Raw genomic sequence first — 22204 nt, 5'->3', positions numbered from 1 at the left:
TTTTCAATTCAAATACGAAAGAAATATTCCAAAATATATATTGATTATATATAATTGTATAATGTGATATAATACATATTAAATGATACAATTGTTTAGTTGTAAAATCTTTAATTATAAAATAATTGATTTATAATAATATATCGGAATTTTTTTTTCTGAATATAATAGAAATCTTTTCTTTTTCTTTTTTACAATATCGTAATAATTTTTTCTTTTTATAGTCATTGATAAATTTCATTCAGTGTTTATCTGTAAACCGGCGAACTTATAGTAATCGTATAATAGTCCGTGGGACCTTGATGATTACGACGACAACGATGACGAAGACTACAACAATATTCGAAGAGAAAATAGTGGGGCATTGGTTACGACGTAGTTCTCACTTACAAACGTATATACATAGATATGCAATACATGAACGTATACGATATATACGTATTTATGTGTATACTGACATGGAATGTAAGCCTGAGATACACTAGAGTGTCGTCTAAAGTGAATGTCGCACCTGTCTATAGGTTGCTTTCAGTTTCTTCTTGACAACGACACAGTGCACGTTTGATCATTTTTTCTTATTCTTATTCTATATCGCAAGATACATCGACCATTTACTCTTCCTCAGATATCAGTGAAAAGAATCTGCAAGAATTTCAAATAAGAAGAAGAAGAAGAAGAAGAAGAAGAAGAAGAAGAAGAAGAAGAAGAAGAAGAAGGAGCTAAAAGCAAAGGGTATGCTAATAAAATTCTTATCATGTATTATGTGATAAAACAAGAAGGAAGAAAATAGTTTCTATCGCGATATAACGTGTTAAATACGCGTGTGTCAGATACCAGCCTAATCAATGCCGATGAAATTCTGATCGTCTAGAACAAAAAACTCGCGACTACACTCTCGGTTCTCTTAATTTGGATTAATATTTTTAATACAAATCGCGCGTGATATTATGTTAATTTCATTTAATTCTTTTTTGTTAATTTTGGAGTTAAAATGTTTTCACAATTATTTTAATAATTAGAAATTTAAGAGACAAAGACATATCGTAAAGTTAACAGATTATAATGCTTCTCGTGAAATGAATTATCTATTTCGGTAAGTAAACGATAACTATAATTGAACAGATTTTGTTTTTTCCTCCAAATTCTCATAAATCTGAGGAAATTGTAATTTTTATTATAACTATTTAAATGTAATTATATATCTAATAATAGAAATTATTTCAGGTATAATCAAATGTTTTAAAATACAAAAATATGATCATAATATGTTGAAAACAAATGATATATTTGTAATCTGTTTTTTTTTGCATGAGAAACGAAGTCAATGTCTATTTTCGTAGAATATAAATTTAAAATAATTTGGAAACAAGCTCTTTAATTTATTTTTATCTTTTAATTAATTCTTTACAAGTTTATGTCTATTATGAACAAATTATAATGAACAAATCTTATCATCATCATCATCATCACAATCATTATTATAATTTTCTTCATATAATTTAACGATGCAATTAGATCTTTCGACATTTCACACCAAAAAAAAAGAATATAAGACTGGAACCGTCAAAGAAATGTCGCATAATGTAAAAAAAAGATGAAGGAAAAAAAATAAATAAATAAAAGAAAGAAATAATGAGTGGTGTTATGTCGTGAAATATTTTATTAGCTTCCGTTTTTACGAATGCCAGGAACAGTTAGAAAAAGGTCAAACGCAAAAGTTCTATAAGACAGTTTTACAGAATTATTTATGGATCAAGTAGCTTATTGTTAGTTACTCGTTGGTTCGATCTATATACCATAAGATGTTATGCCAAGGTTTATCTATTGGACAAATACGTACTACGTATGTTATAACGATTATAAAGAAATATTTTAAACGTTGCAAAAAAAAAATGTATGTTTAAAGTATCTTTCATTTAACAATGATCACATAATAGATAATTAATTATTATTTTTATAGGAAAAGAAATGTATTCTTTTATATACTTATTATATACTTATAATTATATATTCTTTATATATTTATAATTAGTCGTAATATTTATTGAATTTGGAATCAACAGGTTTAACGCAGTAAATAAGACGACTATTTACAAATAGTCTAATCTTCTAATCTTCTTTTTCTTTCAATCATACAAAACATTAATAAATAAGATGGATTACGTTCTATATTACGGCCTAATATTTTGTTTTACGGGAATTCGATGTATGAAAAAAAAAATAAAGTTTCTAATTAAGAAAATATTGTAATTGTAAAATGTACATGCATTATTTACTTGTGAAAAAAATATGATCATGAATATATAATCAAGTTAGAATTATTTCATTTTTTGTTTGTACAATTTTTTTTCTAATTTTAACCAAAAAAAAAAAAAGATATGGCTTGATAGTTGTATAAATTAGTCTGGCATATATGTTATATATTATATGTCTATTACATATAAATATATAAATATAAATACATACACACACACATACACGTACATATATTATATGATGAAATATTCGAGGAAATTTCTTATTTTACATCATTGTTTGTAATTTTCCTCATTTTAAAGATAAATGATCACTATTTATTCTAACTAGCTAGTTGAAAAGTATCTATAACATACTTGTATATATATATATATATATATATATATATACACACATTCATCAGAGGAAATAGTTTAGAACGAAAACATTCTGATATATTATGAATTCAGATTAATACATGAGTACTGAAGAATAATCATAAATATGAATTACGTTTATTATATAACGGCTATTGATAATATATCTCGTTGAGTATTGAAAACAAGCTAATATCGATCGTAATCTAATATCATGTGTTTCAAAAAAAAAATGTTTCGAAGAAAAAAATATATTGATACTTTTCTAAGAATTTAAGATAAAAATTTGTCTAAGAATTTAAGATTTTAATATAAAAATATTTTTGAAATAAAATCCTAATACTCCGTTATAATAGTCTTTAAAGTTACAAGTAAACGATTTAACAAATGTAACAATTAGTTCGTTATTTTTCTCGAAATTTGTTGTATCGGATACATTTTAGATTTCATCATTTTTGAAGCAAATATATATTTAATAATAAAATAAAATAATTCGATTTTGTACTAAATGATAACAACGTAAGCTTATTCAATATTTTATATTTTTTTTTCGTATTAACAAAAAATGAATTTATTTTCTAACCAAGTTATCGGGAATGTAGCAATTAAAAAGCGCGGTGATATGACGCGGAAGTAAAACGTTAATTAAATTTTGTCAATGCACTTATACAAGACGGAAACAATAATGACAAGATCCCAATTGTGCGAAATGCTACTGCGTAGTTGAACAGCCAATCGGAGTCTTGCAAATGCAATATCCGGTTTCCTTTATAAAGAGGATTCAAGCACACAAAGGAGACTTCAATTTGATCTGTAATTATCCCTACCACTTGACACACACCATTGATGTTCTTTAATTTTATCGGGTATATGTCTCTTCTAACCAAGTAAATAAGTAAATACGATTAACTCTTTCGTATTTTTCAAAAAAATATTCACATATGTAGATCGTAATTTATAGAATGTCGATCGTCAGACATTTGTTTGGAGAATATTTAATGATCATTCTTTATTATCGATTATTATTTAATTTTCGTATTTTTCGGGTATCATTAAATATTCTTATCGATTTTATTATACATTTCGAATACAATCGAAATTAATCTTGTATATGATAATACTATCTCGTTAAAGATTCGATACTTACTAACAACATGACTTTTAAACATGTTTAGAAATATGCTGATGTATTATATCTAGTTCAAAGCGTTAGGTAGATCATGAGATATTTCGCTCGTGGGTGTGAAAAGATTAAAGATAGTTAACATATTATGTGTAAGGCTCTTTTGTACTTACTTTATTATCTTTAACTTTAAATTCTTTTGGCAGAATTAAAAGTATTTATTTTTAAAATAATAGATATAAAATACCAGTATGAGCAAATTCAATTGGATATATGTATCCATATTGTTGGATTTTTAATAACGAATTAAAAAATGCATAGATAATGAAAATAAAATAGTAAATAATATTATTCGCCTAAATTTTTGTTGATAGAATCTAGAAAACACGAAGACAGATTAAATATATAAAATTAGAATTTTTCATCACCTATAGATATCAGTTGGAAAAATATAAACGCGGAATGTTCCGTAACCTTTATATGTGTTTATCGATCGTATTTTGACATTTAACTCGGAGAATTCTAAGAAAACCTTATTTTTCTCGAATTTATATATTAAAGAAATCAAAATGTGAATTAATTTTCAATCAATATATGCATTAGTATTCCTATAATAATAATCTTTTTGTCATTTATTCTTAAATCACTGATAATAATAATTCAAATCTTTTCTTTCTTTCTGTTTTTTTTTTCTTTTTTTTTTTTGGATCACTTGTAATCATGGATTTTTTTTTTATATGATTCATCATTTACAAATTTCCAATAATATTTACTTTTTCTTTTTATTATTCATACATTTTTTTTTTTTTATGAGTCACTAATGACAAAAAAAAGACTATGGATAATTTTTGTTATTGATTTATTATGATGAATGGATAAATTATTTCTTTATTCGTAGATTAATATTAGTGCAAGTATAAAAAAGGCAGGATAGAACATATATATATACATCATTATTTTTTGAAGATATAAAAAAAAGCAAATGAAAAACGATTAGTAAGAAAATAACATAATGGTCTAGCATCGTTAGTGCTATAAACATTTCTTTATTTCAGCAAAAGTCTTATTTGTTAACATTAAACATATATAGATATACATATAAATCTCTGACATGATAAGATCGAGAAGTGCTCGCGGTTCTTCCATTATCTCTCGCGATTATCCTATTAACCCAATGTCCATTTATGCATCACTTCGTGCAATGCTACTTTGTAACGGATACGTCCAATCGTATCTCGACTATAACACATTGTCTAAATAAGATCTAATTGAGCCACAGGATTGCACTTTGAAATGCTTGACTTTGGCAAAAGGCTAAGAAATTTTGTAAATTCCTGTATCTATTATGATATATCTATCTACATCTTATCATTACCCGTATAAAATCGTCGATTGATAATAATTTAATTTCGCGTGGGTTATGAAAAAAAAAAAAAAACAAAAAGAAAAAAAAAGACAAAACTGAGGATAAGATAATTAAAAAATATGATTCATTAACGTATGATATATAGACGTATAAATATATATATATCATTCTTTCTATGAAACATAAATTTTTAGTATCTTTTGAAAAGAAAATAAAAAAAATTGATCGATCTAACGATTGATAATAAAAACATTATTTTAGAAAGATTTGTGTATGTCTGCGTGTTTGTGTGTGTGCGTGTAATAAGAAAAAAATGAACAATAATTTTTTTTATATCTTTGTCATCGTGATTTTATAATACGAATGATTAGAGAACATTATCAGCACGGTTAACTTTTCTTTTGTTAATAGCATAAAAATGAATAAATTTTTTAAGTATCTTGCTGATCTCGAATCTTCCATCATTGTCAAAGCGTACATACATATCTACATTCTACGGTTATCAAGTTACAAAGACAGCGGTGTATGCTCTTTTACGAGGTATTTGCCCGTAACCGATTTGCTTGAACATTGGGTGGGGATATATACATAGAAGCTAATATAAGCGGAACATATGGCACAGCATCCATAGTCAGTCATTCGGTGTTCGTATTATTCGCTCGACTTTTACGTTCGTTTCTTGCTCGGTAGGTTCCCTTTCACTTTTCTCTTGCATATTCATTAATAAGCTTGTCCTCCTTACCTGTCAGGGACGTTTTAAAATTTATAATAAGATGCACTGTTTCGCGAATCCATTTTAGTTGAAATATCGCGTAAAACGTAATAATTAAATAATTTTGATATATCTTTAAAGAAATTTGATAAAATTGTTTGGATAAATACATATCTACATGTCACAAATCTGTCACATCAAAAGTGAATCGAAGCTTTTTAGTATTAAAGCAAGTTAAATGTCGAGCTTCAAAAATAACGATTTTATATTATTTCTTTTAAAAAAAGAAAAAGAAAAGAATGACATTTAGATCAAATTTAGTGTCGAACAAATATTGTAAAACGTTGAATCTTATAAAAAGCTATTTTAGAATTACAATCGTAGTTATTTTGTAATGATTGTTACTTGAAAAGTGTCAAAATCCAATTTTGTTTAATTTTATGTGAGATTTTCTTGAAGATTTGGTCATCGTTATAAATCCTGTTTTCTTTTGAAAATGATCACAATTTCGAAAAAGAGAAATTATTTTTAATTATGTTCATTTTTGATAACTTTAATCATTAGATATTTCTTATCGTCTTATTCAAGAAAAGTGTGTGACGAGTTTCATTTCTAGGATTGCATTAATAAAAGTGCAACCTTCGTTTTCCTTTTATAAATGTGACGCTAATATTTATATGTGATTCCGTTCATTTAAATCGTTTGCCTATCGTTTCTAATAAATATCTTTTATGTTAAAACATCGTGGAGGCTTATTCCTATGTGTAATTTTTTTCATCGAATAAAAAACGACACGTTATATAGTAGTTTTGTGCGCAGGCTTTCTAGATGAGTACCTTTTCTTTCGCGATCGATATGTACGTCATGTGTACAGTGACTCGCAAAATTGATTCCATAATATTTCAGAATGAATGTTTTTTCTTTTCTTTTTCCCCTAAATGAACAAAGTGTTTAGAAATATTGAATAAATTGAGAAAGTTTAATGAGTTTAGTCAAGAGTTTATTAAGAAATGGTGATTGCTTGGAATAATAATAATAAATTTTCATTAAATTCTATCATAGGTAATATCAAAGCTTATCAATTTTGAAAGGAGTTATATATAGTCGTTCACAAATCTTTACATCGTCGTTTAACCTAGTTCAACGACCATTAAAATTGAGATCTTTGAAAGATCATAGTTGATATTAATGCTACTTGCCAATATTTATAATGCGATTAGGTGAAAAAAAAAAAACCTTTGAAAATATTATATTGACTTTTACAAAAATTCACATTGTACAGTATAATGATTTTTCTCGGAATTATTCATAATTTCCTTATTAAACTTTACTATATTTGGTATACTCAATAATGATACTTTGTTCATTAAAAAAAAATAAAATAGTTCATTTTCCATGTTTGAATATGATTAATTTTGTGACTCACTATATTTCATAGAAGCTTGATTGATATTGCTTAAGGTCTGCGTTCGTAATTCATATTTTAATGGAACTTCCCCGTAGGATCGATATACTTTCTGCTTTTTTAATCGATCATTTTCCTTTGTTATTGTATATGATAAAGAAGACAACTTAAAGTAGGTAACTTTCTAATATTATTTTTCTTTTTTATGATATATAAACACTTCAAACTAAAACATTATTTTACAGTAAATGCTTTTATTGAATGAGGCCTTTATTGACATTTACATATACGTAGATATGGAATATTGATGTTTATTTCACTCGTTTATATAGTATGTATTGATTTTTGATAAGATTTATGCTTTTTTTATTTATATTTAACATTTTCATATTAAAACTGAGTAAACAATTAATTTAATATAGTATAGGAAGAAATTTAATTGGATTAAATTTGACAAATTCACGTTTAATATAAATCATAAATGAAGAGTACGATTAGGGATTATTTTTTAATGAAAATAAAAATTCATTTATGAGAATACATAATCAATGAAAGAGTACATAGAACGTAATAAAGTTTGTCATTTCATTTAAAAAACAAAAAAACGAATAAGAACTTTAGAAAAAATATTTTAGAATCGTAATGATTTCATGACGTATCTTATTCATCGTAAATGTTATTAGCGTAATGAAGTTTCTTATCAACATGTTTTCCTTAAAGGAATTGAATAAAACTGCCTCATTCGTATATCAAGCGAGAATAATAATAACATTATAAATGCTTGTTGCGAAGAAAAACAAATAAAAAAACCTGATGCAAAAGTGTTAAATATGATTAATTAAAAATATTTTACAAAAATATTTACGTATACGTACGTATATATACGTATAATAGGAGAGATTAACTTTATAACATAAAAAATTAATCCATTCAGAATCTTATAATGGTTGCATTACGATATCTTATTTTCTTTTTTTTTTGTTTTTGTTTTAGAACCACACAATTTATCAAAATATTTTGATGTACATACACATGTGTGCGATATTGTATCTCTTTTTTTTTTCAGATAATTCAAAATGCATCGCGTGGTCATATTATTTATCATAGCTGTTACAGTAGTCACAGCCGAGGTATGTTTTTTTTTTTCTAAGATTTTATTGCTTTTCTTTTTTTTTTCTTTTTTTAACCAAACAAAATTTTAATTATTTCTCAATAAAATAATATATTAGGAAATGGTTGCTGTCGTTCATCTGATTCCTCACAATTCATCCGTGAGAAATATTACAGGAGATATCACGATTACTCAATCTTTGCCAAATGGACCAGTTAAACTAAGCGGTCAAGTGAACGGTCTGACGGAAGGACTTCATGGTTTTCATGTTCATGAAAAAGGAAATATACAGGAAGGGTGTTTATCGACTGGTGCTCATTTTAATCCTGAAAATGTGAGTAATATTTTGAAAAGTGTCGAGTATTCAATATCAATAATCTCTTTAATGCTGCAAATTTTATTATTTAAATCGTGTTAAAGATTTCTTCGATTAGATTTAAGAAAGAAAGAATATATATACTTCTTAATAAGTTTCATATAAAATGAATGACTATGAATTCTTCTTTATATTTTTAATTTTAACAAACTTATAAAAGAACGTTAAATGAATATATCATACAATTTGTGTAAGATTAATTCGATAATCAACGTAACTAAAAATAGCTCTAACACAAGGATATTATACATACGGATATATATACTATATCCATACAAATACCTATATATATATGTATTTATGTATATATATATATATTTATATATGCACATATAGAACGTTCACGGTGCTCCGGAGAACACAGTTAGACACGTTGGTGACTTGGGTAATATCAGAGCCGATGCCAATGGAGAAGCGGTCATCGATATCACCGACACGATTATCTCTCTCACTGGACCTAATAGTATTGTGGGTCGTGCTATCGTAATACACTCTAATGAAGATGATTTGGGTAAAGGCAACAGCACTTTATCCCTTTCGACAGGAAACGCAGGAGATCGTTGGGCCTGTGGAATTATTGGAATTCAGTAGGTTATATTTTCCTATATATATATATATGTACCTATATATGTAAAAGTCTTTTGATTTCGTTTTTACAGCTTACACCAGTGTGATTTTATGAAAACGTATACGAATACGTAATAGAAATATATGAAATATATATAATCCTGATCGATAGGATTCTTTTAAAAAATTTTATTATGTAAATTACAGCTAAAATTGTGGCGTTCATCGATTGAGAATGGCGAAAGGACAACTTCCAATGGGGGAATGAGATATCGACACGCTAGTAGAATAGCTTCGAGATTAGTAATGCGTCTTAATTAGGATATTGCGATTCTTTTTGGTTCGTTCATTCCTAATACATAAGTCGATATTTTTTATTTGTCTCTATATACTCAACGTAAATTCTCAATAAATTTTGTTTTGATATTAATCGTTTAACGTAGATTACGAAGAAAAGGAGATATCTAAGGTAACACGAGCGATGAATAATCCGAAACTTATAATATTATTGTGTATTAAGTTGGCCTTTTAAAGTGTTATCTTTATCATAAATAGTTTAGTGTCTTGTTTACCTTTTATATGTAAATTGGTAATACGTATAAAAATATCTGTTGTTTTCTCTTGCTTCATATATCCTCTCGTCCTATTTCCCATGATGCTTATGTGTCCGATGTCATTTTTCTTAGATGTGTGAATTATTAAACCAGCGCTATAAAATAAGAATACATTTAATCTTGTGTATACATTATCGAAATTTATATGTACATATATGTGTATTAAGTTTTTGGTGTTTTTTTTTGTTCGCTTTAGTTTTCCCCCATGTATATATATATATATATATATATATATATATATATATATATATGTATGTATGTATGTACAAATTTGTCTTCTATTCCTGCATATTATTTCATCATTACAAACTATAGCGAAATAGCAAGAATATCGAATAACAGAGTACCTATATATTCGTACACATATGTTTTCATTCATTTATCGAAAAATGATTTAATTATCATGTTTTTGCTTGAATCTTAAATATATAAGGTATCCCATATAAAACGATATAATGAAATTATTACATATAAAAATTGGAGGAGATTACCAATTAGTAGTTAATTTGAAAGTTTTCTCAATGATCTAATAGATCGAACTGTCATTTATATTTTTATAAATATTTAATTATATTTAATTAATTAAATTTAATTAATTTTAAATTGAATTCAATTTTACAAATATTAAATGATATTTAAATGAAAAAAATCGTACGATAATTATTTTTGAGAAAATAATTATATTTATATTAATAATTATATTTGAGAAAATAATATAATATTATTGGATATCAATTCATCGTTTCAAATCTGATATATTTTCAAGGAAACTTTCAAATTATAACGAACGCAAAATTCATTGACTTTTGGCATACATAGAATAATGATTATTATGTTGAAAATGAAGAAATATAGTATCCTGTATAAAAATATATGGATGAGATTTAAAATTTTCCAAACGATCTCAACTACAAAAGAAAAAAAAGAAAAGAAAAGAAATGAAAAAGAAACAAATATACCACATGATATTAATCTTTTAACAATCTTTAACTTTTATTCTTAATATTTCGATGGATCGTTTTAAATTGGACACCTTGTATAGACGTACACCTAACCCATAATTGTGTGTCATTATTATTTTATTTATAATAAATTATTATTTCCACTTGATAGATTGATTTCTTTTCTTTATTATATTCCAAGCGAATGTATTATATATCGTATGGATTGATTTGAGAATTTTTCTTAGAAAATAAGAATACGTTGTAAATATGTCGTTATAAGCCTACATTTAAAGGAAACATGATTATCGATCCCTTTTGCGCTTTTGCTTTCAGGTCACCGAATGGAAGTTGGTCGGGTTCCAATCCTTTTACATCACCGAGTATGTTCATCATTGCAACGACTTTTATGATCGTTACTTTCCATCACTTGAAGTATTAACCATCATAAAAAATCAACAAGTTTCTGCCATCTATAAAAATGTAACGTATCCATTTCACGATTTATTATATCTGAAAGTTCACATCGAATAGGAATGAAGGAATATTGATGGATAAAATCTAAGAACAACGGTGATATTAAACTTATATATCGGATTTATACTGTCGATTTCTTCATATCTGAAAGCATGGAAGTCAATATTGATTTTAGATCATTGAATGATCTTTCAACCTTGGATACATCCTCTCGTACATGTATGTTTTAATTAAACATATATGAAGATTTTAAATAAATTTATTTAATTATCGTACGAATTATGTCAAAAAAGACATACAGACGTAACAGAGGTACAGACGTAATAAATGTTGTTACTCATATGTATTTATGTACTTATCATGTCTGAATATATGTTTGTAAAAAGAAGTTTATCGCACTTATCTTTATTTCGTTCGTAAAACGTTTTTAATTGCTTTAATTATTTGCTCTAGTCGATGCCTTAGTCAGTAGATTGCTTTTCGTTTGACGAACGAATATATATCGCAGAAAGAGTTAATCGATTTACTCTTTTTATTTCATGTGTATGCATACATAAACACTTGTGTATATGTATATGTATTATTTAAGTAAATAACGGTAAAATTTATTCTGTATTATGTTATTTGTATAATACGACGTTTTGTCATAATAAATTTTTTTCCCTGGTGTAATACTTTTGATATTTTTATTTTAAAAAATTATTTATATCATCTTATTTCTTTACTCGAATTTTGACAATACCTACGTAAATTAGACATGTAAAAATCGATTAATTTGAGTTCCTACATTTATCGTACTACCATTAACCTATTTACATTTACGTACATCTTATCCTCGTATTATTATGTTATATTTATTTGTATATTCTTGTTTTATTTATAAAAACGATACGACGAATATTTTATGAGTATAAAAATACAATATCTTTTGTTTGTTATTTGTATCATATAATTTGATAACTTATAGATAAACTTTGATTTTATTTTGTAAATGTTTCATCGATTTCAGACAAATTTTCTTTATCTTTTTTTTCTTTTCGATAACTCAAATTCATATTTCATTTCGAATACCTCTTTTAAATAAGTATCGTTCGTTAATTGTATATTTTGTTTTTTAAAATAGTCCTCTAAAAAAAAAAAAAAAGAAGAAAAAAAATTATAAGCAAAGAATTGATCAATGTTATAAAGTTTGTTACAATTCTTTTTTTTTTTAATATAAAAATAATATTTTGTGAATATAAAAATATAAAAATGAGATTTTGTTATAAAGTTTAATTCTGTTCGTATTATATTTCCAAAAGATTTTCTTAGATTTAAAATGTTTCTTTACGCATTTTATTCGTTAAAACGAAAGATTATTACGAAAGAAAGAAAATGAATGATCTAAATGCTTTCAAAGTTCGTCGGACTAGAAAAGTAACGATCGAACGAGACTATGTGCTTTGAGGAAGCGTCACGCGATCGACGTAGGTAACGAGGGCAAAAAACAGAACACGAGTTAAGACATAATAATAATAATAATAAAAAAACACATAAAAAATAAAAAAGAAATAAATAATCAGATAATAGATGTAGTTTTGGAAAAAATCATTATTTCTCAATGTATCCTCCTGTATGATTGTGGTAAATAAAAAGGATTTTGTTATCGGTTAGTTAGTCATTGAAATAATCGCGTGAACGAAAATACGATAACAGGGTAAGGGAAAGTAATTGGAAGGGAAACTGGGTCGTTGAACTTGGTTTATGAAATTGGGTAAGTTGTTGATCGATCTCACTCGTTGATAACGAATAAACTTAAACAGTAGAAATTGAAAATTACTATGGATTTCTAAGTAATAAGTGATTTTTTTCATTTCTTGATTGAAACGTTTTTGGTTTAATTGTAGATATTTCAGCTTTTTTCGGTCTTATTTTTTTTTTTTTTGCAAATCGTTAATAAATACCAACAAGGTCTATCCGATTAAAAATTGTTGCTTTATAGTATTATTTGTTTGAGTTGCTTAATAAAGTCGAAAAAATAACGCAACTTTATGAACGATCTTTTAGAAAGATTAAAATAAAAGAAAAAGAAAAAGAGAAAAAAGAAGAATCCATAAAATTTTTGATAAATTCAGGAGATATTAAGATTGGGCTATTATGACCTTGTAATATGATAAATACGAGCAACGAACTCTTTTTCCTTACTTAGCAAATATCATCATCGTTGTCGTCGTTGTTGTATCTATAGTTACCAAGGAAAAACATAGAATGAATGCACGTCGACGAATCAACGACCAATAAAGAGCCGGTCCCATTTTTATGCGTTCTCCAGTAGGTCCTTGAGCACCACGGACTAGGACCAATGAGAATCCTTGTTAGTGGCGCGCTACTTTCTTTCGAAGCTTCTCGAGGATTTCGATCGAACTAGTTCAGAGCTTTTACTCCTCAGAATGTAAATCGCTTTACTGTGCACCGGTTGCTTCGCACAGGACGCGGGATTATGACGCGTCGCTCGTAAAAAAAAAAAAAAAAAAAAAAAAAAAAAAAAAACCACTGATTATATATTTCCGTCGACTTCCTTTTTACATTTATAGTAATAAGATTATTATTATATAGAATCAGATATTATAATAAATTTATTATTATAACAAAAATAATATCATGGAGTCCTGCGGTATGAGCTTGATTAAATATATCCTCTTCGTCTTCAATTTGATCTTCGCTGTAAGTTTGTTAACAGTGATACATTTTATTCAACTTCTTTTCCTCTTGCTTATATTACTTTCCTTCTTTTTTATTACTTTATGATATATATATATATATATATATATATATATATTTTGTTCGTAATAATCGAAAAAAAATCTCCTTTAGATTTCTGGCATTGGGATCATCGTAGCGGGAGCTCTCGTTCTCGGAGATGTCGGCGAGTTTAGCCATTTTATGGAAGGAAGAATAATGGCACCTCCCATCGTCCTCATAGTCGCTGGTGTTATTGTTTTTATTATTGCCTTCCTTGGTTGTTATGGTGCAATTAAGGAACATTATAGCATGCTGATCGCTGTAAGAATTTATGTATATAATAATGCGATTTTTTATTTTTTACAGAAATATATATCTATGTATACTTATATATAATTTTTGATCTTTAATTTTCTACACATGTACATATATATATATATATATATATATATATATATATATATATATATGTGTGTGTATGAACAAAAATAATTTTCCATATTCTTTGAATGAATTATTCACATTATTCGTCGGTAAATTATGATTAACTGTTAGACCTTTGATTTTATCTTCCTTTGCTAGTTCGCAGGTGCGCTCTTGATCATTTTTGTGATCGAACTCGCGGTTGGAATTGCAGCGGCAGTTTTCAAAAATGATTTCAGTATGGCGATGAAGGATACGTTAAAGGAATCGATGAAGAATTATACTGACGCAGACAAATTTGCCTGGGATAATGTGCAAAGCAAGGTCGGTAGACCGAATCTAGAACACGACAAGCCTATAATGGTTCCGTCGATAGAGTAACTTTAAGCGCGGTAAAATCGATATCATTTTTAATTTCAAATGAAAACAATGCAAATCCCTTGCACATACATATATCTTGTTTACATTATTCAATTTCGATATTGGAACGAAGTGGACGAAACTTTTGACATTTTTTTTCTTTTATTACGACCGATTTTCCAAAATGTTTTTTAATGTTCAGTTTTATAAAAAATTTTTTAATACAGACATTGCATGCTCTCGATGGGTGATATCAAATGAATCAAAAGAAATTTCTTTTGAATGAAGTGAAAAATGAGTTTTCATTTTTTTTTCTCCGGATATATCAAAATAATTTTTGTTTTTATTTCAATGTGGAGCATATATTTTTTCCTTTTCTTTCTTCTGTTTTTTTTTTTTTATTTTTGAAAGTATTATAATATTTTAGTAACGTATTTTATTGAATAATGCTTGGTATAATCTTGATGGTTGGTGATTAAGGAAATGGTAACGATCAAGCAAGGTTCCTCTTCGTACATCCGAAAATGCTTATACCTGATTTATCTTATGTTCCCTTCGAGATCACGTATGTAATATAAAAATCATTGTATCACAGTTGATGTGCTGCGGAATAGATGGACCAAATGATTGGACCATGAACAATGCCTTCATTGCGACTTTGCCACGTTCTTGCTGCATGAAAATGGAAACTCCTTGTGGAATTGGAAGTCTAGATGTTAATAAGGAAGGTTGCTTCGAAAAATTGAAAATGCGTGTTCAAAAAGGAGCTACTATATTGATCGGTGTAGGAATCGGAATTGCTTTTGTAGAGGTTAGTACGATCGATAATAATTATTATCAATGTGTATATATCGAATATTATTTAATAGATTTATTAACAAGAATTCATTTATTTATTTTTTGTTTCAGATCGCTGGTATAATACTTGCTTGTTGCCTAGCTATGGCCATAAAAAGAGAGACTGCTAAATGAAACGAGGTCGTTTAATTTTTCATACGAATTTTCTTTTTTACATTACTTATGTTCAATTTATTCGATTTACATCTGATTACATCAGCTGGTCTTCATAAGGATAACATAGGAATAAGAATTAAGACAGAATCGCTTCCTCGTATGAAAAAATAATTTATAATGAAAAATATACTTAATCGATTGATCAATATTTGTTATGGGTAAAAGTAAAAATGATAACAAATATTTCTTGCATTTTGTTGTATTTTTGTAACGTGTTTGTGAAAATATATAGAGTGATTCTTAAATGTATATCAATACTTCAGGGTTTAAATTTAATATAAGATATATAGGACATATGTTCATATAACTTTTTTTTACTTATGTCAGTACGTAGATTTAATTCTTAAAGCATTGACATTCATTTATGAATCACCCTTTATATACATGCACTTATTACAACGAATACATTTAGATTAACTTGTGTGAACATGTATGCTAGATGTTTTAGTAGTTAATAGATAAATGTCATGTACTGTTATTGGAAAAAAATTCACATCGATCAATAAGTCTTTTAATGTCTTTTTAATAAAAGCACCTATTTAATGTATACGTAGGTATATATATATATATATATATATATATATATATATTTATGTATGTATATATATAATATATATAATAATAGTAACGTTAATAATTCTTTATTATTACAATAGTAACATCCTTATAATACTAATTAATAAAATTTATGAATATAAAGGATAGATTGTTTTTTTTACAGATTTTAATAACGATAATTAATATTTAAATCAATTAAAATTGATTAAAGTTGTTTTAGACATTAGTATATTTAAATGTTTGGTTCAGGCATGGATAAATAAGGGTATATCGGTTCATTATTTTGATTAGTTGGGTGAGCGGAATTGTGAACGTTAGAACTATTGTTTTGAATTGTATTATTTCCTCTTTGAACTATATTGCTGTTCAACGTAGATACTATTTGTTGGTTATTCGCATGTGTTCGTATTCTTGGTAATACACTAAATTCCATGTTCTTCTTTTGTTTTGTTTTCTGCAGAATGGCATAATAGAAATATCCCGTAAATAATATAATTACCTGAAATATAATAAATATAATTTTCACTAATTGAAACTTGATTAATGCGTATAGAAAAATGTCTACATTTCAACAGATTGTCTTTGTATATAGTTTATGTATGTACTCACGAAAAAAACATCTAATGTTATAATAATTTCAATTGATTCTTTATAAGCTTCCTGTAATATTTTAGTAATAACATCGAAGCAACCAATTTCAAATAACGTTGGCTCATTATCATTACAAATAGTCCCATTATTACAACAAGATCCTGGAATAACTTTGTATAAATCTATCCATTCGTAGTAATGATGAATTCCGCAACAAGAAAGCTGTAAAATAATAAAATTCTTTTAATATTCTAAATAATCTATAAAAAAATTTTATGTAAATTTAAATTATTATGATTATATAGAGTTAATTATTTTTTAATAAAAAAAAAGAATCCTCCCCGGCGGGGAATCGAACCCCGGTCTCCCGCGTGACAGGCGGGGATACTAACCACTATACTACCGAGGACCTTGATACATACTTGTTTATATTTATAATATATAGTTATTTATTTTATCTTTATTTATAAACAAATAATTTATTATTTATATTTATTTTTATATTCACTGATATTTCTTTAGGATAATCTTTGGGATATTCTTGAAGAAAAAGATATCAAGATTTGATTAATTATTGTTATATAAATATATAGAAATCTTATTATAATAATGGTTGTTTTATTATATTAAGATAGAAAATCGATGAATAAATAACCGATGAGAAATCTAAAAATTATTTATAATTTTCATAACCTATTTATCGATGGAGTACAGTTACCGATGGAAAACAGTTACCGACGACGATAACAAGATTGTTCTCAGTTAAAAATGTAATCTATTTTGTTTATGTTTTTTCTTTTTTTTTTTTTTTTTTCATTTAGAATTGAAAAGTATCTTGTTTAAAGGCTTGTAAAGATTAAAATAGAAATTTTATCTTTAAGATGTGTGAAAAAAACTTGATAAAGTTTTAATTTATAATTATAAATTTGAATACAATAAGATTCGATTATAAGAATTTAAAATCTACATAACATTATATAAATCTACATACCCATGATCGATGATTATAATTAATTTCTAAATGGAAGTGAACAATTAATTAAGATCCTATACATTAAGCACGGCGCGTATTTAACGGACATAGAACGTATATATTAATTTATGTAATTGATATTTAATAACTTACACTTTTTTGCATTATATGCAGTGGAAAATTATCACTTGGATTATTTAGCATTGTTTTGTTCAACTGATAATAAAGGCTTGATGCAGAGATAAAATTTTGTACTCTAAAAATTATTACGTATATGTTGACAATATGGAATATTATTAATATTATTCCCATACTCTGAAAAAAAAAACAAAAAAAGAAAGAACAAATAAACTCATTTGATATTGTATTTGTATGAATTGTTTTTAATATATATATTTATAATATCATAAATTTCTTTATTAAATTATAAGGCATCTTACCGTTAATAGACCTCTTTGTGAATATACGAAGGCTGAAATTAATCCAAGAATAGCACTTGCTATTGTCACGATTGAAAACGAAAATAAAATGGCATTATCAGTTTTAAGAAATGGTTCCAGTAAAATCAAATCCCATAATGTGTGTAATTTTATTTCTAAAGATAGATATAATAATGCCAGTGCTACAAGCTGAAAAAATAACGAAAACAATATTTTATTAACGTGTAAGCTTTTTTTTTATTTATGAAAAAGAATTGCATTTTAAGTTGTTATCACTTACTATTGTAACAAAGGTGATGGTTAAGTAACAACTAAGAATTAATGTACTTAACCATGGATGTTTCTTACGAGAGAGTAACAACAAAACTGGATCGTTGGGCCACATTTTTATTTACTTTCTTCTTAAGCAGACAAACAATTTACATTGTAATCCTATCCTTAAATTTATAGAGTACTCGTTTATTGAGTTCTATCGTTAACGAGTGTTTTCGTAGTAATAATTCAGACAATCGTTGTTACTATCAGTCGTTGTTATTATCATTCTCTTATATGTGTTTCTTAGAAAAGTGTTATACGTCAAAGATATATCTAAACTTATTTTTTTCTTTCCCGAAGAAAAATTTCAATTTTTCGCTACTCTTTCTGTAGAATGGATTGTATCCAAAGCGATTGATGATTTTCGCATAAGTAATATAAAAAAAGGCAACGCAGGCGTAAATACATTTTAATTATTTTTGATTTATTTCAAGAATAAAATGTACGATAGAAAATCATTAATAAGACCACGATAATTAAATGATAAGACAATAATACTAGATGACATGCTTGTCAGCTTAAATGATAGATAAATTTATATAACGTACTACAAAATTAAAAATGTATTTCCTTTATCTAAATTCTTTTTAACGTCTCGTTATTTATTGTCATCAATAATATATATATATCGATAACTATATATTTCTAGTGTTCTATATACTCGTATGAGTATCAGTGCATCACAGTAATTATTTCGTTAATAATTACTTACATCGTAAATAATAACAATTTTATCAATAATATGTCTTTTGTATATAAATGACAATGATTGTACTTAGTCCAATTTGTGTAGCCCATACGATACACCATTGATCCTTTTCTTTCACGTATGAAACAAAATCGAACATTATCGAGATTTATCGAAAGTTATACTTGTAGGTGATCATATTTCCATGAATTGTCAGTGAGACAAATTTTTCCCTTGCAAATGAATCCTAGAGCAAAACGCGTGGAAATATAATGAAAAAAATTTATAATTAAGCAAACATTTACAAGCAAAATTGATAGACAGTATTGACGAATTGGAAATGCAACAAGCCAAAATGCTTACTGAAATTAAAGGAGAAACAAAGAAAAAAAGGCAACAATGTAAAAAAAGAAGGACACTAGGATCCGTTTTTTAATTCAATCGAAATTGAATGAGTTAATAAAAATATCGACTTTGTTAAAAATACTTAAATTCAAAGAGAAAATCTTGAAACATGTTAGGATTGAGGAAATTGCATTCGAAAAGATTAAAGGTACGAAAATGGAATTATTACTACACGAAAATCGAAATGGGGAATTATAAGATGAGAAAATAATATTATAACAAACAGAATTCGAACAATTAAATCAAATAATGAGTAATTCTCTAGATTAATAAAAGAAAAGTTGAGATAAGATAAGCAATATCAAGATTAAAACTTGAATTATATGAAACTACAATAATATAAAGATTTAAACTCGCCAAATGTAGTGTTTCATAGGTCTATTTACATGAGAATAGACGGACAAAAATCTAAACTTGGTCAATGACAATAACTTTATTAATAATATATAAAGTGTGTTATCGATCTGGATACTATAATCAAAAAGTGGTTGAATCTATATATATAGGAAAAATAAATCGTAAATGTAAAGTGACGTTTTTCCATACACAGGTTTCATTTACAAATAAATCGATATTGAAGATAGGTTGAGTACGCTTACATTTGGCCATCCTATAAATTTTATTTCTGTTGTTTTTCTCTTTTTTTTTTTTTTTATTCACGAACATCACCGCCAATGTCATAGCTTGTTATCGTTTTCGATTTGGGCTATTAGTTTTTGTCATTCTGTCGACATGGCTATATACAGTAATCGAGAGCACACCAACATGATCCTCGCATTAGGTGAGTACGCCGGCAACGCATTTATGGCTACTATATACTATGTAGATCGTTATCCAAATCGCCGACATTTTAACAGAAGAGTTATCCAAAGAGTTGAGCGAATACTTGTTAAACAAGTGATCTCTTGAAATGCTTCGTTGACATGGTGATCATATTACATGTAAAATAAACGACAAAGTTTTACAGAAGGTATAAAAAAAAAAAAAAGAAAGAAATATCCTAGAATTAATATGAGAGAATTTACTTCTCGACATAGTGTTTATAAAAAATACTTTTATTTTATTGTCTTCTTTTACCAATCTAATATACTAAATCTAAATTCTTAAATTTAAACTCGGCATATTAATGGACTGTCTAACAGATTCATATTGCATTTTGATTCATATTTTTGTGCTACGCGTAATACATTATTTACAAATCAAATGATCATTTATTTTGACGATTTGAAGATCAACTTAAACAATTTAAAAATATTTTGTAATCTGACAATTGTTAATCAAATGAATTATCAAATGAAAATTAGTTATATATATATATATATGTACTGTATGAAAAGTCAGCTAATGTAATATTTAAATGTCGATTATCTCGTAAACGGTGCAGAGTAGCAATTTTTTACTAAACATGATATCGATTGTAAATGTTCACTCTTATATAAATATGCAAACGAAATTATAGGTATTTATTAAAAAAGAAAAAAAAAATTACATTAACTTTCATAATTAGAAAAGATCAGGAGTACTAAAAACTTTAGTAGCTGACTCTTATTAAACTTTCTTATAACTTCAATCAGTCGCGAGTTAATGAGGTTTATAATTAGGGATCTTAAAAGTTCAAAATGCAGATATAAATCATTGATGTTAAAGAAACCACGTAAAAAAAATTTATTATTTTTATATATTTCTTTTTCATTTATATTTAGAAAGTTAAAAGTAAATAGTATGTTTTTACCTGCCATCTATCAAGCTTACTCATATGGAAAGAAGGTAATCTACTTTATCGACACAAATGTTTGTTAAAAGTCGATAAAATTATCTGCTTCAAAAATTATTTTTTAGTATATGTAAAAAGATATATAGAGTGTTTTTAAATATTAATAAATATAAATAATAATTAATTATATATATAAAATAATTAAATAAAATATTTATACAAAGAAACTAACACCAAGGTTCCGTGGTGTAGCGGTTATCACGTCTGCTTTACACGCAGAAGGTCGCCAGTTCGATCCCGGCCGGAACCAATCTTTTTTTTTTTCTTTTATCGCATTATTAATTAAATTTTTATCATATACTTATTTCTTTTATATATATATATATAAAACATATTAACCTGAAAAATAATCGTCGTTCTGATTCGTAAGCCTGTAATCTTCGTAATGTTTCGGCTTCAACTTTCTCTAGATGAAATCAATAATGTTGGAGCATCGATCGTTCTCGAAGATGCATTTGAAATAACAAAAATTTTTTACCTTAGAAGTAAAAAGAGCAGGAATAAAGATAAAGAGAAGGAAAAGAAAATCGCGATTGGTATTCGACTCTCGTGCTCACATTCGTCTTGTCGTACCTTTACGTTCGACCGCTTCGAGAGTGAACCGAACCGCTTCGAAGCAATGCGAGCAAAGGGAATTT

The 22204-nt window shown here is 26.6% G+C and overlaps 3 protein-coding genes and 2 non-coding genes across 7 annotated transcripts; 3 read left to right on the top strand and 2 right to left on the bottom strand.

Moving 5' to 3' along the window:
- The first annotated feature begins 483 nt into the window (after positions 1-483).
- LOC124952660 (superoxide dismutase [Cu-Zn], chloroplastic-like) lies at positions 484-11912 on the top strand. Of its 3 annotated transcripts, none has more exons than XM_047502842.1 (5): positions 484-732; positions 8285-8348; positions 8448-8663; positions 9042-9292; positions 11164-11912. In XM_047502842.1, exons 2-5 carry the CDS (start codon positions 8295-8297, stop codon positions 11267-11269), a joined length of 627 nt encoding a protein of 208 aa, XP_047358798.1. In that variant the 5' UTR covers positions 484-732; positions 8285-8294; the 3' UTR covers positions 11270-11912. The 3 variants fall into 3 exon arrangements, with proteins under 3 accessions (XP_047358798.1, XP_047358797.1, XP_047358799.1); XM_047502841.1 differs by lacking the exon at positions 484-732 and adding an exon at positions 5696-5787; XM_047502843.1 differs by lacking the exons at positions 484-732; positions 11164-11912 and adding exons at positions 5697-5787; positions 9480-10055.
- A 544-nt stretch (positions 11913-12456) lies between these two features.
- LOC124952658 (CD63 antigen-like) lies at positions 12457-16368 on the top strand. The gene is made up of 5 exons (XM_047502839.1): positions 12457-14007; positions 14158-14346; positions 14608-14772; positions 15404-15619; positions 15718-16368. The coding sequence occupies exons 1-5, from the start codon at positions 13945-13947 to the stop codon at positions 15778-15780; spliced, it is 696 nt and encodes a 231-aa protein (XP_047358795.1). The 5' UTR covers positions 12457-13944; the 3' UTR covers positions 15781-16368.
- A 159-nt stretch (positions 16369-16527) lies between these two features.
- On the bottom strand, positions 16528-18960 carry LOC124952046 (tetraspanin-3-like). The gene is made up of 5 exons (XM_047501346.1): positions 18665-18960; positions 18385-18573; positions 18098-18259; positions 16990-17193; positions 16528-16879 (listed from the first exon to the last, which is right to left on the bottom strand). Exons 1-5 carry the CDS (start codon positions 18767-18769, stop codon positions 16613-16615), a joined length of 927 nt encoding a protein of 308 aa, XP_047357302.1. The 5' UTR covers positions 18770-18960; the 3' UTR covers positions 16528-16612.
- Trnad-guc lies at positions 17309-17380 on the bottom strand. The gene has a single exon. It is a non-coding gene; the product is annotated as a tRNA-Asp (tRNA).
- A 2783-nt stretch (positions 18961-21743) lies between the features above and the next one.
- On the top strand, positions 21744-21816 carry Trnav-uac. The gene has a single exon. It is a non-coding gene; the product is annotated as a tRNA-Val (tRNA).
- Positions 21817-22204: the final 388 nt, after the last annotated feature.

Source organism: Vespa velutina, chromosome 10, assembly GCF_912470025.1.
Source record: "Vespa velutina chromosome 10, iVesVel2.1, whole genome shotgun sequence".
In the NCBI taxonomy this organism is placed as follows: domain Eukaryota; kingdom Metazoa; phylum Arthropoda; class Insecta; order Hymenoptera; family Vespidae; genus Vespa; species Vespa velutina.
The sequence above is the reverse complement of the archived record's forward strand: the minus strand, read 5'-3'. Positions and strand labels throughout refer to the sequence as shown.

Coding starts and splice junctions, on each gene's coding strand:
- LOC124952660 (XM_047502842.1), top strand. CDS start 8,295: ATGCATCGCGTGGTCATATTATTTATCATAGCTGTTACAGTAGTCACA. Junction 8,349..8,447: donor TTACAGTAGTCACAGCCGAG/GTATGTTTTTTT, acceptor ATAATATATTAG/GAAATGGTTGCTGTCGTTCA. Junction 8,664..9,041: donor CTCATTTTAATCCTGAAAAT/GTGAGTAATATT, acceptor ATGCACATATAG/AACGTTCACGGTGCTCCGGA.
- LOC124952658 (XM_047502839.1), top strand. CDS start 13,945: ATGGAGTCCTGCGGTATGAGCTTGATTAAATATATCCTCTTCGTCTTC. Junction 14,347..14,607: donor ATTATAGCATGCTGATCGCT/GTAAGAATTTAT, acceptor TTCCTTTGCTAG/TTCGCAGGTGCGCTCTTGAT. Junction 15,620..15,717: donor TCGGAATTGCTTTTGTAGAG/GTTAGTACGATC, acceptor TTTTTGTTTCAG/ATCGCTGGTATAATACTTGC.
- LOC124952046 (XM_047501346.1), bottom strand. CDS start 18,769: ATGTGGCCCAACGATCCAGTTTTGTTGTTACTCTCTCGTAAGAAACAT. Junction 18,574..18,664: donor CCATCACCTTTGTTACAATA/GTAAGTGATAAC, acceptor TTATTTTTTCAG/CTTGTAGCACTGGCATTATT. Junction 17,194..18,097: donor TGCATATAATGCAAAAAAGT/GTAAGTTATTAA, acceptor ATTATTTTACAG/CTTTCTTGTTGCGGAATTCA.